This window comes from Orbicella franksi, chromosome 11 (genome assembly GCF_964199315.1).
Source record: "Orbicella franksi chromosome 11, jaOrbFran1.1, whole genome shotgun sequence".
NCBI classification, from domain to species: Eukaryota; Metazoa; Cnidaria; class Anthozoa; order Scleractinia; family Merulinidae; genus Orbicella; species Orbicella franksi.
The window spans coordinates 15,136,034-15,155,951 of NC_138155.1; the positions used below are offsets into that span (position 1 = coordinate 15,136,034).

At 38.2% G+C, this 19,918-nt stretch overlaps 1 protein-coding gene across 1 annotated transcript; it reads right to left on the reverse strand.

Moving 5' to 3' along the window:
- Positions 1-10,244: 10,244 nt before the first annotated feature.
- On the reverse strand, positions 10,245-17,969 carry LOC145503172 (protein rolling stone-like). The gene is made up of 2 exons (XM_081482635.1): positions 17,327-17,969; positions 10,245-11,827 (listed from the first exon to the last, which is right to left on the reverse strand). The coding sequence occupies exons 1-2, from the start codon at positions 17,399-17,401 to the stop codon at positions 11,078-11,080; spliced, it is 825 nt and encodes a 274-aa protein (XP_081338761.1). The 5' UTR covers positions 17,402-17,969; the 3' UTR covers positions 10,245-11,077.
- Between the last annotated feature and the right edge of the window lie 1,949 nt (positions 17,970-19,918).

The following is a 19,918-nucleotide window of genomic DNA, read 5'->3' on the forward strand; positions in this document are numbered from 1 at the left end:
GGATTCCCTCAGAATAATCAGTAATAATATACCATCAGTACAATCAGTAACAATATCCATTGAGTAAAGTAGCATGTGATCACAACATTATTAAACAGGATTCCCTCAGTATAATCAGTAATAATATACCATCAGTACAATCATTAGAAATATACAATGGTTAAAGTAGCATGTGATCACAAATATTATTAAACAGGATTCCCTCAGAATAATCAGTAGTAATATACCATTAGTACAATCAGTAACAATATACAATGAGTAAAGTAGCACGTCATCACAACATTACTAACAGGATTCCCTCAAAATAATCAGTAATACCGGTAATATACCATCCATACAATCAGTAACGATATAAACAATGTATAACATTGCACGTGATCACAATCTTATGAAACAGGATTCTCTCAGAATAATCAGTAATAATATAAGCAAATATACTATTAGCATCATCAGTAGCAATACACCATAAGTGAAGTAGCACATGATCACAATCTTATTAAACAGGATTCCCTCAGTATAATCAGTAATATACCATCAGTACAATCAGTAACAGTATACAATGAGTAAAGTTGCACATGATCACAATCTTATGAAACAGGATTCTCTCAGAATAATCAGTGATAATATAAGCAAATATACCATTAGTATAATCAGTAAAAATATACCATAAGTGAAGTAGCACATGATCACAATCTTATTAAACAGGATTCCCTCAGAATAATCAGTAATAATATACGATCAGTACAATCAGTAACAATATACAATGGGTAAAGTAGCACGTGATCACAAATATTGTTAAACAGGATTCCCTCAGTATAATCAGTAATATACCATCAGTACAATCAGTAACGATATACACAATGAGTAAAGTTGCACGTGATCACAGTCTTATCAGACAGGATTCCCTCAGTATAATCAGTAATCATATACCATGAGTATCATCAGTAACAATATACCATACGTGAAGTAGCACGTGATCACAATCTTATCAAACAGGATTCCCTCAGAATAATCAGTAATAATATAAGCATATATACCATTAGTATAATCAATAACAATATACCATAAGTAAAGTAGCACGTGATCACAATATTATTAAACAGGAAAACCCCAGTATAACCAGTAATAATATACCAGGAGTAAAGTAGCCCTTGATGACAACATTATTAAACAGGATAATCTCAGTGTATAATCAGTAATAATATACCATAAGTAAAGTAGCACCTGATCACAACATTATTAAACAGGAAAATGCCAGTATAATCTATAATATTATACCATGAGTATGATAAGTAATAATATACCATGAGTAAAGTAGCTCATGATCACAATAATTATTATTAAACAGGATACCCTCAGTGTAATCGGTAATATACCATGACTATAATCAGTAATAAGATATGCCATTAGTAAAGTAGCATGTGATCACAATATTTTTAAACAGGATACCCTCAGTATAACCAGTAATAATAAACCTGCAGTATAATTGGTAATAAAATACCATGAGTAAAGTAGCATGTGATCACAATATTATTAAATAGGATTCCCTCAGGATAGTCAGTAACAATACACCATGAAAAAAGTAGCATGTGATCACAATATTATTAAAGAGGATACCAGCAGTATAATCAGTAGTAAAATACCACGAGTAAAGCAGCACATAATCACAATATTATTAAACAGGATACCCTCACGTACCATAAGTATAATCAGTAATAACATACCATTAGTAAAGTAGTACATGATCGCAATATTATTAAACAGGATACCTTTAGAATCAATGATATACCATGAGTATCATCAGTAATAATATACCATGAGTATATTCAGTAAGAATATACCATGAGCAAAAAGGAAAACGCCATTCTTCTTTACTTTCAAAAGCCTTTCAAATCAGCAGCAATTATCTTTTACTTCATAGGCACTTTAAACATTTTGGTTCAAACATGTTGGTCTGATGCAACCACTGCCAAAATTTGGAACTTGCAAAATTTTTGCCAATTTTTCCTTGCCAAAATTTGGAAATAGGCTAATTTGAATTAGTATCACCCAACTACTGGACTAATGCAAATCCTGCATTTTGATTGGCTACGCTACTAGGGGACTATTAGTAATAGTCATCGAGTAGCGAAATTGGCGCCATCGAGCATGACGCTTTCTTTCGTTTTATTCCCAAATAAATATTTCTTCAACTTGCATTTGCTAACTTTATTATTACCTTTGCTGTCCGACTAGTTGGGTGATACTAAAACAATTAGACCCTTCGCCCTCAACGGCCACAGGTCAATAGCCCATTCGGCTTCGCCTCATGGGCTATTGACCCGTAGTCCTTGCGGGCTACGGGTCTAATTGTTAATTAGCTCTAGTGCGACCTGGCCCTTAATAACCAAAATGAACTGAACACCATCCTGATAATGCAAAAACCATCAGCCACAAGACGCCGAACATACAAGTTAAATTCTGGCTAAAATGCCAAAGAAATAAATTAATGCTGGTCATGAAGCAACAATTTACAAGGCAAAAAACCTGTTACGTTGTATCAATGAAACGCCACAGAACTCCAACACGCGCGTAAGCTTAATAATTTGTAAGCTTCAATTCAAGTGAAATAGTGCTTCACATGAAGTTGTGCCAAAAAACTGTTCACTCACCTTGCAATGTAACCTACGAAGAACCACGAAGTGGAGTGTAGTAACAAGATTTGAACGGCTAAAGATGTTAATGACCACGCTCGCTTGCAAACAAGGAGCGAATTCGAAGAAAATGATCAGTGAGCTCTGGGAATGACTCGAGTGTCCTCGAGTGTCGACTCGAGTGTAGCTTCACACAGACCGCTGTATTCAACAACCGTGTTTTGCTGGCGCAAAATTCAAATTTGCCGCGTTTTTGACGCGACTCGACGACTGAAATTCTGACTGAGGGTCCGGACTTATATTTTAAGAGCTACGAAATAAAATTACATCGAAATTAAAATTCTAAGCAAAAAAATTTATAAGAAGCTTAATCTCCATAAACGACATTATAACAAAGGACAAGAGCTTTGGCGCAGTTCAAAATGGACAGGTTCAAGCCAAACTTAAAATTCTCAGTATCATGTGTATCACTCGTCATGATTTGTGATATAAACTTTTCGAGCATAACAAGAGCTTCATCGAGAGCTAGAAAACATATCACTTCACCATCTAAGAATATTATACTATTAAACTATTTCAGAGGTGTGCATGTAGACGAATAACGACCATAGACAAGCGCTTCATTGACCACGCAGTCGGCAAGGCTGGGAAACGGCTTTAGCTTTCTTACCTTTCCTTTCTAGAGTATAGGTTTTTGCACTTTCCACAGGTTTGCCAACTGAGATGCTTTTTTGTATCTGCTTGAATCCATGTTCACTGTGTTCTTGGTACGGCAAGCTCGGACAAAAGTTGAAGCCAGCTCGTTTCAGAAGAAACGAGAAAACATTTGACAAGAAATTTGCATGGGAGCGTGTACACGTAAACACGTGCACAAATGGTAGGTGAGCGTTCTCTAGGTTTTTCACAAGCCAATCATTTGCAGGCAGAAATTTATCATGTGTCACGGAAGTTTATAAAAAAAGACCAACACGATCTCACACTTGCGGAGAATAGTCGGAAACATCCGAAGTGTTTAGAAAAATACGCAGTATCAGGAATATCGTGGAAACGAACAATAGAGTCAATAGAGAGGGACACTTTCATACAATAAAGTCATTATGCATAAAGCTGGATGATTAGCACCACACTTAAGGCCTCTTAATTCATGAGCCTGGTCAACTGGGCTGGCTCGGTTTCCGAGATCTCGCCCGCCACTCTTTCCTTCGTAAAAATTTCGAAGTGTTCAAATGAGAAGCCGGGCTGGTCCGGTTACCGGGATCTCGGTTTTTGCGACCGAGATCTCGGTAACCGACGAGCAAATGTCATGCGAAGGCCTGCTGACCAAAGAGGAATGTTTACAAGCCTTAAAAAATACAGAAACAAATAAAACACCAGGCTCAGACGGAATACCTGCCGAATTTTATAAAGTTTTCTGGAACGATTTGTCGGACTTACTTGTTAATTCGATTAATTTTGCATATCAAACAGGTCAATTTTCGGTAACCCAGAGACGCGGAATCATTAAATTAATCCCCAAAAAAGATGCAGAACCATACTTTATTAAGAACTGGAGACCAATAACTCTTTTGAACTGCGACTACAAAATCGCGACCAAAGCTATTGCAAACAGACTAAAAAAAGTTCTACCGAACCTTGTAGATAATGATCAAACTGGATTTCTTAAAGATAGGTTTATCGGGGAGAATATTAGACTCATTAACAGTATAATTCATTACGCAACGGCTAACAAAGCCCCTGGTCTTTTACTTTTTCTTGACTTCGAAAAAGCATTTGATACAGTAGAGTGGCCTTTCATTCAAAAAACATTTAAATATTACAACTTTGGACAATCACTAATCAACTGGATTAAACTATGCTACCATAACACAGAAAGCTGCATCCTCAATAACGGATGGGCCAGCGACTTTTTTAAGCTCGAAAGAGGAGTAAGGCAGGGTTGCCCCCTTTCTCCGTATCTTTTTATTCTCTGTGTTGAGGTTCTAGCGGATGCAATTAGGAAAAACCAAAATGTCAAAGGCATCTTTGTGAATGGAAATGAAATAAAAACTAGTCAGTATGCAGATGACACCACTTTAATACTCGATGGTTCCAAGGAATCTCTTACATCTTCTCTGCATATATTGGATAATTTTCAACGGATATCTGGCCTTAAATTAAATAACAAAAAGACGGAAGCCCTTTGGATCGGTGCTAATGCCGAAAAAGAAGACAAATTATGCCCAGAAAGAGACCTAAAATGGGTTAAAGGAAAGACCAAAGCTCTTGGAGTATGGTTCTCGACTAATCCTGACCTAACAGTAGAGCTGAACTACAACGAAAAATTGATAAAAATAAAAAATAGCCTAAGCTGTTGGGAGTGTCGTCGACTTACCCTTTTTGGTAAAATTACTGTTCTAAAAAGCTTAATTGCGTCCCAACTTGTATACATTTTGTCTCCCCTCACGACTAATCACCGTGTCTTAAGGGAAATCAATAGGCTCTTCTATGATTTCTTATGGAACGGCAAAGGCGACAAAATTAAAAGGGAAGTAATGATTAATGACTATGAAAAAGGCGGCTTAAAAATGATTGATATTGAATCCTTCAATAAAGGATTGAAAACTACCTGGGTCAAAAAATATACCGATGTAAACAATCACGGAAAATGGAAACTTTTTTTTGACTTAGAACTCCGGAACTACGGTGGCAGAGCCTTGTTCAGCAGCAACCTTAGCAAAAAAGACCTGTCAAAGTATGTCAATTTATCCTATCCATTTATTGTGGAAATCTTAAATATCTGGACTGAAATCACTTTCGAGAATAATACAGACCATTTTCGCTCTCAGAGCCTTTGGCACAACTCCCTTATAAGAATCGATAACAGACCAATCTTCTACAAAAAATGGCAGCAAAAAGGGATTAACAGGGTTTCGCATTTGATGAAAGATTCAGACACCTTCCTATCTTTTTCTGAATTCAAAGATCGGTATGGTATCACTGAAACAAATTATCTTGCTTTTTATGGGCTGCTATCCGCTTTAAAAAAAAATCAAAGTACCTTTACACAATAATACAAATATACAATACGAAAGCTTTTATACGAAATTTATGAAAGCAAGTAAACCAAGCAGACAGGCCTATAAAAAAATAATTGGTCTTAAACAAAGGTGTCCAACCAAGAGTCAAGAAAAATGGGCTACGGATTGTGCCTTTGAAGCCCATGAACCAATAGACTGGAGTGCGGCGTACCAGCTTTCTTTTCAGTGTACAAATATATAAAACTAATTGTATTTCAATTTAAATTGCTGCATAGACGACTGGCGACTAATGATTTTCTTAAAAAAGTAGGAATAAAAAATAACGATCTCTGCAGTTTCTGCAAAACTGAGAAGGAAAGCCTAATTCATCTTTTCTGGTCCTGTAGAGTTGTCTCTACCTTCTGGCAAAACTTTAAGGAGCTTCTTGTAAGCCAAAATCTTGCGTTGAGAACATACAACCTTTCTTTAAATACAGTCTTAGGCCTAAGGCCAGACAAATCAAAGAATAAACAGAAACTTAATTTTAATTTTCTTGTGGCGAGATATTATATATGGTCGTGTAGGACACGCAACTTGCCCCCTGAAATGAAACATTTCTCTGTCTTTCTGGCATGTTACAACAGCCTCAAAACTGGAGCAGCGTCAAATGATAATCTTTAGAAATCTAAGTGGGTGATAATAATAATTAAACGTCTTTACCAACAAGCAACTGTATAAAAAAAAAAAGAAGAAAACCCTAAGGCTAACACTGTGCACGGATATTATTGTACTGTAGGTCAACCTTAACAAGTGTTGCACTTGTCAGTATTGTAAGTAACGTGTATTGTATGTAAGTAGTAAGTAGTCTTTTTAATTAATTAATTAATTAATTGATTGATTAATACAATGTAACTTATTGTAGTGTAAGTAATGTAAGTAATTGTATTGTTAGTAATTATCCAGTAAGTGATGTAGGTAATTGTCCCATAAGTAATGTAAGTAGTTGAACTGTAAGTTGTTTTTTCCCCTGTGTTTTGCAATAAAAAACAAAAAAACAAAAAAACAAAACAAAAATGTTTCCTGTGAGTATGCAGAGAGGTCGTTTGGTCTGACACCTGTTTGACATTTAGCGTCAAAAGGAAGCATCGATACCAAACCATATGTTAGACTGCAAAACAGTCGTTTTTGGACGTTTTCGGAAGGCGCGAAGCGTCGTAAACGCGATCCTCGCGTGTGAAGCGCGCGAGCCTTACCCGCCCGTAGGGCTTGTGAGGCGAGAAAACGACTGTCGGCTTTTCATACAACGAATTCGTTCTAAGCGGGGGTCCTATGATATCACCGAGGTGACAGAAATTGCTTGACAGCTCCACCCACATCTTACAGCGGTTTTCAATCACGCGCGACCTTCAGCGCAAAAGCGTCTTGACAAAACCTAAGTTTTGGTGGACGTCTCATTGCCGACTGTGTGTAGAATTTACCTGAAAAAGTGAATCCTTGCAGCTGTCCATTTTTTAGCGTCTCTCCCCATTCTCCCTCGCCGTTTTTACTTTCGCTTCAGACCTTTCGTTCGAATATTGACCGTCGTCCGCATTCGCAAAGAATACGACTGTTTTGCAGTCTAACCATATGTTTGTTGCCAAACAGATTTAGGGAATATCATGGCTCAATTCATCTGATCTCGAGGGTGAACTACAAGGAGGTTGAGACCAATGGTCCAGCTTAACTTTATATTCGGCTGCCTGAGTCCGAGGTGGTCTAGTTACAGAATGAATCGGTTATCGCTAAGCGGCGCTTTTTGAATCGAACCTCATTGTGTACATAATGCGCTGCGATTGGCCGATTCGTTCGGCCTACGTGTTGTGCGGCAAGAGGATCAAAAACTCCGAGACTTGCTACCGAAAAGTAACTCTAAAAAACTGCAAAAGTGGCACCAAAAGAGATTTACAAATGTCTCTCGCGACTAGAGATACGGGTCAGATACTCTGGAAATATTAGAACATGTCTCTTCAAACCAAATCAACTACTTAGGGACTGTGCAATAATTATCAGGAGGGGGTGGGGCTGCAAAAAACAGAGAGGGGGGCATCATGGAAACTGGGGGATATCCGGAGCAAACTGGGGATTTTCACCTCGTTTTCACTCAATTTAGGTTCCCAGGTAGTCGCGGAATTTACATTTTTTCACGTCTTCGCTATGCAATGCGGGGTTTGAACGGGGGTTTGGCGGGCATTTCACTGGTGGTTTGCAGCTTCTTTTAGAAGACTGGGCTCAAGTTGTATGTTCGCAAAAAACATGGAGGCTGAACAAATGACGAAGAAGGTATGATTTCAATCGCTTAATGTCATGCTTTGACCTGACTTTAATGGTATGAAAAAAAAATCCTGTGAAAGCTCCAGTTGTTAACAAAATTATAATCTATTCAATGAATTGTGCTTGATGCTTAGAGGACGGGGGAGTTCACTCTGAATTTTTTACCCTCAAGACGGGGCTTTCGCTACATTTCACTGACAGTAAATTAAAAGTGAATGCCCCGGGCACACCCCAATTTTTTTTTTTGGGGGGGGGGGTGGATTTCAAATGACTGGTGCATTATGTCTCCTTCGCAATTTTGTTTAAATGTAATCAGAAAAGCAAACGAAGGACACTGCTGATTATCTCCGTTTTAGCTTTTTCAACCCATTAGATTAACATTGCGAACTCACTTGAGCAAGAGAATTTAAATCATGCGCCTTTGCTCGTTCCTTGACAAGGATCATCACCTCGCTCAACGCATCTTGAGTTGTTGTATGTAAGGTTTCTTTTGGACGACCATACTACAGTGTCTAAAACTAAGGATTAAATGAATATTAATTAACCCAAACAATATAAGTTTAACAAATAGACCCTTTTACCGACACGGCGGCTATTTTGAAACATTGTTTCAAATAGCTATTATGGGACCCTTAGAAGGCAAATACATATAGCTTTGAGAATCCCATAATGTCTCTCAAATCAATAGAAATCAAAATGGCTACCATATCGATAAAAGGGTCCATTTAACAATTAGATTATGAGCTCGAGATTTCTATGAAGTGATAGTTGATGAGGCCGAAGGCCTCATCAACTATCGCATCATAGAAATCGAGAGCGAATAATCTAACTGTTTTAGTAGAGTTCTAACTGAAATCTCCTTCAAAAAATGATTCCAATTATTTCTGGTCTTAGTATTAAACTTCACGCCTTAGAGAATTCGCGAACACTGAATTGTCAATTTGAAATTTCCACGCACGCTTATCAGTTTCTTTCAGAAATTTCGAGCTTTTTTAAAATTCAAGGAACCGAAAATGTCCTCCTTTTAGTTTCCTCAGGAATTTGATTATCCATTTGTTTGTAAATGTTCTTTCAAAACTTCGGAGAAATGAGAAATGTTGCAATTTTTGTCGACGACACCAAGCCACTGCATACTAATGGCTGATAGTGTGCTATGGCTTAGCCAATCAGATTACAGCATTTGCATTAGTATACTAGTAGAATTCTACTAATGGTTGTTATAGTCCATCAAATATTCTCGCTGACGCGCAATTGGTCTAAACGCGTCACGTGATTGAATATGTCCCAGCTAAAACTGGGAAATATCCGAGTGACATTCCCAATGTTTAAAATTGCGTGTGTTGCGTGTGGACAAATATCAGCATATTTTCACGCCAGATGGAGGTCATTGCTTAAATTTGTTCAATGTAACTGTAAGTTTGATTTGATCCCACTAACGTACTGCAACAATGTGAACGACGAGAAATGAAGCATCTTATTTGAGTATTACATATCCTTCACGACTGATCGTCTTAAACGTAGTATACCTTGTGGTACGAACAAAGGAGCTAGAGTACATCGTATTTTCCACCTTCACCAACCATCTCTCAAGGATACGCATAATGGAAACAACATTATCGAGTATTGAAAAACAAAGCAAATTTTGGTTGTTTTCATTTACCTTTTTCTGAAGTGCATTGTTGTGCAAGCCAATAGCTGGAGCGTCTTCCACTAACATTTCCATTACAGTACAAGTGAATGCGGCGAAAGACTCCTTCATAGCCAAAACGACTTCATAAGCAATTTGAATCAAAAATTTTAAACTGAGGATTTCGGCTTCTATTGTTGGGGGGGATCGATTCTGTTCGCACTACACCGGAGGTTTGAAAACGCAGCTTTATTTCTACGGTTAGGCCTGCCGTCCAAACTAATCCGTCACCAAAACGGAGCTTTTCGAAAACAGTTTTGAAAATGGAACTTTTGGAAAACGATGACGTCATGATCATGATGTGATTTCCTTGACTGAGTTTTCTCAAACACAAATCCAAAATGACCGGTGACTGTTGCGTTTTTAAATTCCTCCGGCGCAGTGTGGACGGAAAACATTTGATGCGTTTTCAGAGTGAAACCTCCGTTTTCAAATTCCTCCGGCATAGTGCGGGCAGAGCTTGAGTTCGTCTAAAACGTAATGTGCAAAAACATGCAATTCAATACTCAGAAGATACTATATTTATTGCACTTGTCTGTTGGTAGCTGTTCGCATGTGTTCCACATATGGTATGTGTTCCACATATGGTATGTAGATTAGCTCAGCTATCCGCGGGCATGTTATAATTGTAATTTTAATTTGATAACAAATAAAATGTATGTATGTATGTATGTATGCTCTTTTTTTATCACCCATAAAAAACAGCACATTAAATAAGCCCTCTATGATGTGACATTATATACCAATAATTACATATGGATTAAAATATTTCTTTACATCCTCATTAAAAAATTACAAGTCAATTATGACGTCATTGTATACGGAAGACGGGCCATAATACAACCGAGGTTTAGCAAACCATCACAGCAACCAGTACGCCGATGAACAAAATGTTTGATGAGCAGTACAATCGCTTCGCACGTGCGTTATAAATCTCGGCGGTTTTCTTTGCCATCCTCTCCAAAACAACTCACAACTTTAAATGACCAAATTTTGCATATTTCAGAGATGTTAACCGGTGAACTAACAGCCCAGTTCTCGACTAGGTGAATGGAGAAATGATAATGACAATAACCACTGAACTAATTGAAATTGAATGCTATCTTTCTATTTTTACCTGGAGCTAGTTCTGAAAACGATAGGCCAACTAAATGCTGTCTACGAAATATAAATTGTGGTTCGCTAATTATTTTTTTATTATGAAGAATATGGAATACAGTGTCAAATTCGAAATATAAATTTTAAAAATTTTCCGTTGTGGTTCACGTTCTCCATACGTCAACGCAGAATTTGGTCATTTCACGTTGTTGTTTTGCAGAGGACGGCAAAGAAATGTACCATGAATTATAACGCACGTGAACAGCCATTGTTCTCCTCATTAAACCTTCTGTCTAGCGCTAGGTCGCCGTTGACGCCCTGGTTTTCTATACTCCCTACTATGTTTGTGTAAGTCATATGTCCTTGCCACATTTTTCGGCCAGGAAACACCGTAGTTTATAAAGACCAAACAGAACGGCTTGAGAGAGAGGCTGACCCACAAATACAAACCCAATTATAAGACCGCTTGAGAAACCCGGGGTTTCATTGTAATCTACGTATGAGTAAATGTAAGGTTCACCGCGAGCATTGGTGCCATCCGCTGCCCAAAAGATCACGGTCAACAATACGTAACAGACACCAAGTATTAAAGCGTAAAGAACATGGAGAATTCTCACAGGCGTTGTGCTGATCATCAGGTCTCCTATCATGAAAACACAGTTCAGCAAATGGGTTGTCACATCCAGACCGCTTGTTTTCCCGCCAAAAATCAGTGTCCAGTACAAGAGAGTAATCAAAATGGAGAAATTAGCGGCCATGTTAAAGATTACCCATAAGCCCTTGTGATACCAAGACATGCTCACTGGTGGTTCCTCAAAGTCGTTGGCACCCAAGCCCTCTCCGCCCTCTGCGTCAATGTCTCGGTTTCCGGTAGCCTTCATTTGCATGCCAGCCACGGTGTTTGTCGCACCACAATGATGGAGAAGGCTGACCACTGTAGCCCAGATGTAGTACAGCGTGACAAAGGTGAAGCCCCAATTGGTCAAGTAGATGAACCATTTCTCATCACCATTGGCCGGATGGAAACCACTGTATATGATCCAACCCAAGCAATACCCAGCGATAATAAACCGATATATTGTCACTACAACGGCTGGAAACCACTGGAGGAACAAAATAAAATCATTAAATTAGACTCCATCAAAACAAAATCCATCATTTACACTTTGATGGAACAATACTACTACTCTTTATTGGTTGATTCTACAAGTCATGGTTATCATAGCAACAGTAGAACCCATTGAAACACCCTTATTTCTTATGACTGAAAAACAAGCCCTGTGACCCCATCTTTTTATTATCAAATTGAGATCAGCATTTTAAAACACATTTCTTAAAAAAAATTCAAGGGATTAGAGGTTCGTGCCTTCCTTTTTTCTGTTCTTTAAAAAAAAAAAAAAAAAAAAGGAAAAACATGATTTTGATAGTTTTTGATACAATAATATTGTTATCAAAAACTAATAATAGTAACCCAAATAAAAAAGAAAAAAATTTTCACCAATAAAGCAAAATGTTTATGTTTTGGGGAAAAATAAGTAAAAATAAGTGTATGACCGATTCTATGTTTTTTCATATAGTAGGCATGGGCCACCATACACTACTTCATTCATGACTAGTTATCATTTTCAACTGATTTTAATATTCAACTTGTATATTGTCAGGTTATTGTCTATTACAGTCAAACCAAGTGAAGTGTACCCCTCAGAGAATTGATTATTTGAATATTGAACTGGCTAGCCGTTTCAAGAATTCAGTGATGAATTGATTATTTGAATATTGAACCTGCTAGTTGTTTCAAGATTGCAATTATAATGAATCAATTTTTTTACTATTGAATTGCATTAGCTGTATTCTCGGAAAATCTAACGGGTTCAATATGTGAATAATCAATTCATTACCTCTAGTGGGTTCAGCATTCAAAAAACAATTCTCTAAATAAATGTAATCTTGAGGGGTACACTTCACTTGGTTTGACTGCAAATGCACAACCATTGCTTGTATGACTGTAATCACTGTTATTAAATTTTCACAAGTCTGAATCCTACTTACAGAATTTTTTTTTAACTTTCTACAAAGTTGTATCTTAAAAGCTAATCACAATTTTTAAATAAAAGGTGGGTTTGTTTGCTTAATTTTTGAATTAACAGCACTTAAAGTTAAAAGTTTAACAGGCTGCATTACAGGGGCAGATCTAGGGAAATGGTGCAGGAGGTGTGCACTCCCCCCCCCCCCCCCTTAAGATGAAGCCTACTCCTTCATATTTGCTTTTAAAATTTGTTTACCTCACCACTCAGTTACACGATTCCTTAGTGGTGCAACCCCTCCTAAGAAAAATCCTGGATCTGCCTCTGTATTATTAGAAAGTATGGCAACCATTATCCCATGAAGATGGCAACAACTTGTTCATCAATGATTGGGTATTTATGTGATAAACATATTACAGCATCACTTGATAAACAGTGGTAGTGTTGATCTGTCAAAGTATAACAAGTGAAAAGTGCTGGAAACTGTTTCCAGCCCCTTTAAACATTTGGCCTTCCAAATTAACTACTTTGCTTCACACTTTCCTTTTCAAGTTTTAAGTTGAATAGAGCCATGTAGCCATTTGACCGTGGTCTAGTGAGCAGTCTAGCAAATGATTAACAAAGAGGTCAATTAGGTCTGTTTTCTTGGTTGTTTACCATTTACCCAAAAAATCCAGAAATTTTGGATGGAATGTAAATGGAAAGATTAATTTTGTCTCCCTGAACGGAAATTTTCTTGGGAAAATGGGATTTCTCAAAAGGTAGACAAAAGTTCCCAAACAGAATTTCCAAATGGCAAATGTGCATTCCATTTGCTATTTTTTACTAGTTCCATGCTCGCCCTATAAGTTCCTATCTTCCGGGAAGAAGTGGTTGAAATTTCTAGTCAAGATTTGACAAGTCCCATTTACTACAACTGCCGACCAACCGGTTTTCCAAGTAAATGGTAAACAACCCATATGCTATTCCAGTATGAAGTTGCATCATTAGTTTCTGACGAAACTGCTGGGCTGCATCAGCGGGTAAGTGAAACAGTTACTTGTTTACTTGTCAACTTATTAGCCTGAAGTAAATAAGTATGGGTTATTGACCAAGTGTGAGGTCAAGATGGCTGGATATTGGCCAAGTTCTTTTTTTGCATGTTTATGGACCGAGACGGAGTCAAGGTCCATAAGCACGCAAAAAGAGAACAAGGCCAATATATATCCAGCCATCTTGATAGAACAAGCTTGCATTGGTCAGTAAAGGATTTATTATATGGCTTTCAGGGAAATTTTTCTTGTGGGACAGGGTGGGTAGTCCCGAGCGGGCAAGATAGCTCGATCTTGCTCACTCCGGTAGCCAATCACAGTGCAGGATTTGATTCATCTTGCCCGCTCATGGAGCTGGCCATATAATAAAGGTAATTATAACGCCAAGCCTGCAAATAACAGTCAGTCATCAGACAACTGTCCGGTAAATTTGAGGTTTTGACAGGTAAAAGCTTAGCCTGGTCGGACACCCTGACCGGACATTTTTGCTACAATGAAAAATGTGTTAACTGGAAATTTGTGCAAGTGTTGTGAAATAACTTTTCAGTTGTAATTTGACCCAATTAAACTATTATCTAAATTGTATACACCACCCAAATTCTCACGTTTCGTTTATCTGAATGCAATCACTCCAAAATGCAACTAAATGCTTTTCTAGTCTGTGTGATCAAAAATCAGTTTTATAGCTCTGTATAGTTTTTTTTATGTCTATGGTTCAAACAAAGTTTCCATACCACAGACACGTTTTTGTGAAAAGCGCAAATGTACAAATTAGTCACGCTTTGTAGTATTCCAATTTCATCTAATTACACAAAGTTTAAAAGTCGAAGAATTCATGTAAGCCAATTTTCAAGTGTCTGAATGTTATTTTGAGTTTTCATACTGACAAGCTGTCCATGTGGGAGATAATTTCATCACTTTTCCGGTGGTTTTTCTTAGACGTCGTGGGGAACTTGATATGTGGGAAAATACGGAATACGTGTGTGATCAAATACTTGTGTTTCATAATCCACGAAAAAACACATTTTGGCAAAGGGTCTACACTGAAATAACAAAATGTCTCATTTTTAATTTCTGATGACAAAAAAATTTTTGTCCGACTAGACTGGCTTTTTGTCATGTCAAAACTTGTCCTTGGCCTGACAAATGGCCTGCTTATAGACAAAATCATTTGCAGGCTTGTAATGCCGAACTGGTCTGTGATGAAAAGGAGAATTCTGACTGGCCCCTAAAAATGAAAGCTTCCTGGGCCATGCCCCCCAAACCTCCCTCCCCTAGCGGCTTGCACTAACACTCAAAAAAATGTAAGCTTAACACCCTGTCTGGAAGAACAGGGTCTGAAATGTTAATTGATTGTATTAATGCAGTAATCAATGCTCCAGTTGTTTTCAAAATGAAATTGTTGCAAGTATCTGGTTTCTTGTCAAGGGCATCACTGAGATCTTTTTGGCCAGAAGTCACACTTCTAGTCAGGGAAATAATTTAGATAATTAACGTAATAGTAAATGTCAATCTTTGATTTACAACCAAACAGGACAAATTAGCCTAGATGCTGATATGGACTCAATTAATAGAGTACAGTCAAACCTCTACACAATGACCACTTGGGGACAGAGGATAGTGGCAGTTGTAGAGAGGTGGCCATTACAGGAAGGAAGGGGTGTTAAAACGGAAAAAAATCAGTTCACTTGCAGGATATAATATAACCATCAATGCCAGAATTCATTCATAACAATCAGTTCTTACAACGACTTTTCAATTCATATCAATTGGTATCAACTGTTACTGGCTATCTGTTATCAATACACTTTTTACCATAGCTGCAGAAATTCTCACACGCTTATTGGCTAATTTTCATTGTCAATAAGGGGACAGACATGTGAATTTATAATTTATGCGAGAGCGGACATATTTGACAATTTGTTATCGTAATTTAAAACAAATTGACGTCAGTTTTTAATGCGTCTGTCTTAGGCACCTATCAATGGTTTGCCCCAGGATGGGGGGGGGGGTGGGGGGGGTGGGCGGGCAACCCATGGGAATTTGACTTTGTAAGGCTCTACCTGGGTAGGGATTTTGACGTCTACAGCGATCCCCCTGGGTGGGAAATTTGACTCTGTCGCCATCTTGGGAAGTGGAGAGGGCCTGGGAGCGAGCGGCCATCTTGGAAAAAGCCCAGAAGTCATTTGGATGAGCTTCCCGCGTTTTTGCTGTGCTTTTCACAATGGCAGAATGGAAGGTAAGGATTATCTTGATGCTTTTAAAGTAAAAATTGTTGTTTTTAACACCCATCCGTTATCTATCTTGAAGTTTTGTAACACATAGTGTTTCTTCCTGTTGGATTTTGAAAGAAATATTTGCACAGAACATTTCATCCTACTTAGCATGATTTCACTAGGTGCTCTGCAACAAGTTTTTAACACAGCAATAGATCGAAAAATCATATGTATTTTAAAATATGAAATAGCCTTGGAATTCTGCAATATCTTTGCTTAATTACACAGCAGCTGTCATATTACAGCAACTAACATCAGTTGGATGACATAAATTGGATTGCAACTTTGAACTATTGAATTTAATACAAAATAATTAACAATTATTTCACCGAAGTGGAGGTGAATAGTGGTGGATATTTACCAAGCCACCACTTTCACCGACACTGAGGTGAATAATTATTTTAGTATATACCACACAAGCTGAATAACTAGTGGACCAAAGAGTAACTTTACTTTGTGGCTACTGTAAGCAAGAAGACCCAGCAGAGGGTGATGAAGCTGAAACTGTAGAGTGGATACAGTGTGATGCCTGTGATAAATGGTATCACCAAGTGTGTGCAATAACCCCACTTGATGATGACATGTTCTGGCAGTGCACATTTTGTATTGCTGTAAATACTATGTGAATAGAGTCACTAAGTACCTTGCAATAAAGTGTTGTGAGTAACTGAGTTTGTTGACATTACTGTAGAGGATCTGTGATCCCCAGGGATGGGAATTTGACTCTCAATGGAGACCCAGAGGTAGGGAAATTGACATTTGAAGACCTGAAAATTTCAAATTCCCCTGGGGTTGCCCCCCCCCCCTCCCCCATCCTGGGGCAAACCATTGATAGGTGCATTAATGATCAATAACACGACAGACGCATGAAAAACTGACATCGATTTGTTAAATGTCAAATAACGTTTAAGCGATGATTAAACTGTAGTACAATAAGAATAAGATGGTTTGTTTTGTTTCGCTTTTTTGTTCAAAACATGAATCAGGAATTATCATTCGGTGACCCACTTAGCATGACGGATAACACAACTATGACGACCTATGCCGTGTTGACGGGAACTGTGCTCGTAAATATGTTCTTCTCATCGTCTCACCTTGAACTGCGACGAGATTCAACGTAAACTTTAAGATTAAACACCTCAGCAGACGAGCAAAAGGTCACAGTCAACATACACAGTTGACACATACATCTGTATGATTAATGCGCAGAAATATAGTTACGATTGTCGCTTTTTAAAACCTTTATATATTTTAAACCTTTGAAAACTCACCGGCGATCGAACGAAATCTTTAGCGTCAGAATGCTGCAAACTGGCCTGGGACAAATGAAACTCTTCGCGGCACATTGCGGCCAACTTTGCTCGTCGGTGTTGTCCCCGGCGAGTAGCATAAAAGTCACGTTTTGGGCGTTAACTAATTGACCTTTATGGGAAAAACAACAACCATAGTGATGACAAACAAATATAGTCCTTTTGTTTGGTGCTCAAAGGACTTCTGACGTCACAAACCCCAACCGGAAATTTTACCCTCATACCGAGCGTGTTCACCATTTGATCGTCACGCGATAATTTTTTTCCAACGTCAGGTTGAGTAAGGTTCACCTGAGAATGTAAAATGTAAAAAGTAAGAAATTAACTAACTCAGTCCTGTTTACTTCATCCCTGAGGTGAATGAAACCAGTAAACATAGAAACGACCAAGAGGTGAATTGAAGTTTTCAACACCAGTCAACTCTCGGTCGTCGAGGTAACATCAAGCCTTCTGCGCAGTTGAGCCGATATCGTATTGCTTTGAGCGTGTTCGCGAACGATGCGGTATGAACGTTTCGGCAGGAGCCAGATTAATTTCAAGATAAAAACGGGCTGAAAGTAGTCTAATTGCTTGTTGGATTTGTTGTAAGCGTAACTTCAAATGCTCGGCCTCATACAGTGGCCTTGAATAAAACATAGGCACGCAACGCGTGCAAGAGTTATTTTTTTTGGTGAATTAAAAGCCCCTGGAGGTAGCAGCACTTGGTAATAGTGCTAATCCAACAACTTTGTTTGGTTACGATGAAAAGTGAAATAGAAAACAACTTAAGAATTTGTTTTGCCTTAGGAAATGTGATATCAATCCTACTTTTATCAATGTTTGATTTCAACTGAATCGATCAATGACTTTGTTTATTGGAACTACACGTAACTGTTCCCAACAAGACAGCTAAACATCATGCAGTCTGTAATAGTACTAGTAGCTAACGGTAAACGGCAGATTGTTGTTGATTCTGGATAATTTTTCTGATTCACTCATAACAAGAGCCAATTTAATTATAACATTGTCACGCAATAGTATGGTCTTATTCTGTTGCAAGCAATGATCGTGGGTTTTTTTTTTTCGGTTCTGATATTCCACGAAACTACTTCGAATAAGTAAACAGCGTCACCTAACTTGAGACTTGAAACAACCAAACACATGAAAAACTGTATAAATGTTATTAGATGCCATGAAATCTACAGAGTTTGGGAAGTTTCCTTGTCACATTACCCTTTCCAACGCCTGAGAGCCTTTGTGGTGAAAAAAAGTTACAGAAAAAGTTTTGTCACTTTATTAGAAACGTAAGTTTACCTCTTTGAACGTCGCAAGGAAAGTTTCAAAACGAAAGAACGAATTACGGTCGTTTCGCCTCAAGTCCGTTTCGCCCCAAGTCGTTTCGCCCCAACTCAAATTCGTTTCGCCCAAATCAAGGTCGTTTCACCCCGACTCAAAGTCGATTCGCCCCCACCAAAAGTCGTTCCCCCCGACCAAAAGTCGAGTCGCCCCGACCAAAAAGTAGATCGGCGGAAGTTTCTTCATACGATTTAGAAAGCAATAAATGGTTAACTTGAACAAAGCAAATACTGTTGAGACCCTTAAATTTGTTGCTGTGAAATACAAAAAGAAAAAATCACACCTTCCTGGCGCTTGGCACAAGTATAAACAATAGACTAGTAGTAATCAAATATTTGGGACGGACCATTAGAAAAGTGATAGGGGGTGGGACTTTTTCTGCTTGCAAGATTTTTTTTTCTTTTTTTTTTAACGTCCACTGCCTGTACGGGATATTTTTTTTCGGGGTCAAGTCCCCTGCACGTTTTTTTTTTATTGTTTCTTCACGTTGACTTTTATGGCTGATTGTCAGATAGAAGAACTGTCAAATAAACGTCTGGTTTTAAACGGTGAGTCAAGTATGAGTATCGATCAAGGAGAGACATCAAGGCATCCTCCGAGGCCCCGAATGACAAAATAAATTTCTTGTGGGGTGGGACAGTTGACATTTGTGGTTGATTGCGGTGGGCATTTGACACTATTAGAGGGTAGAAGGAATTCGTTTACCTTGAAGCCATGGTCAAGTTCAGAAGTCATCAACCGACAACATCGTTTCTTTGCAACGCCGTGGCTTGAAAATAACGGCCTTCAAAGGCTTTGTGGTGTGTCTCAAGGTGAATTTTTAAATGGTATACATAAACAATATTTGGGACATGGTGGAAGTCCAAAGTGAGTGTTCGTGAGTGAATTTGATTCTCTCCATTACCCATTTTCTGCCATCTATGTCCCGTGGTCCAGGGGTAAGGGGCATTTGATCGCCTCATTACTACCTTACGGTAGGGCATTTGGCCAAAGGAAATGGAATTAAACCAAACGAGAATTTATATAAGATGCCAAATGCCCGGGGGTTGAATCGCTCTGGTCGGAATGTTAAGTTTCGAATTGACTGCTACATTTTATTATGTAAGACGAATTTTGCTTCCCCAAATCGTAATTAACTGTAACATTCAGCACCTACATCATCATCATCATCATCATCATCGTCATCGTCATCGTCATCATCATCATCATCGTCGTCAT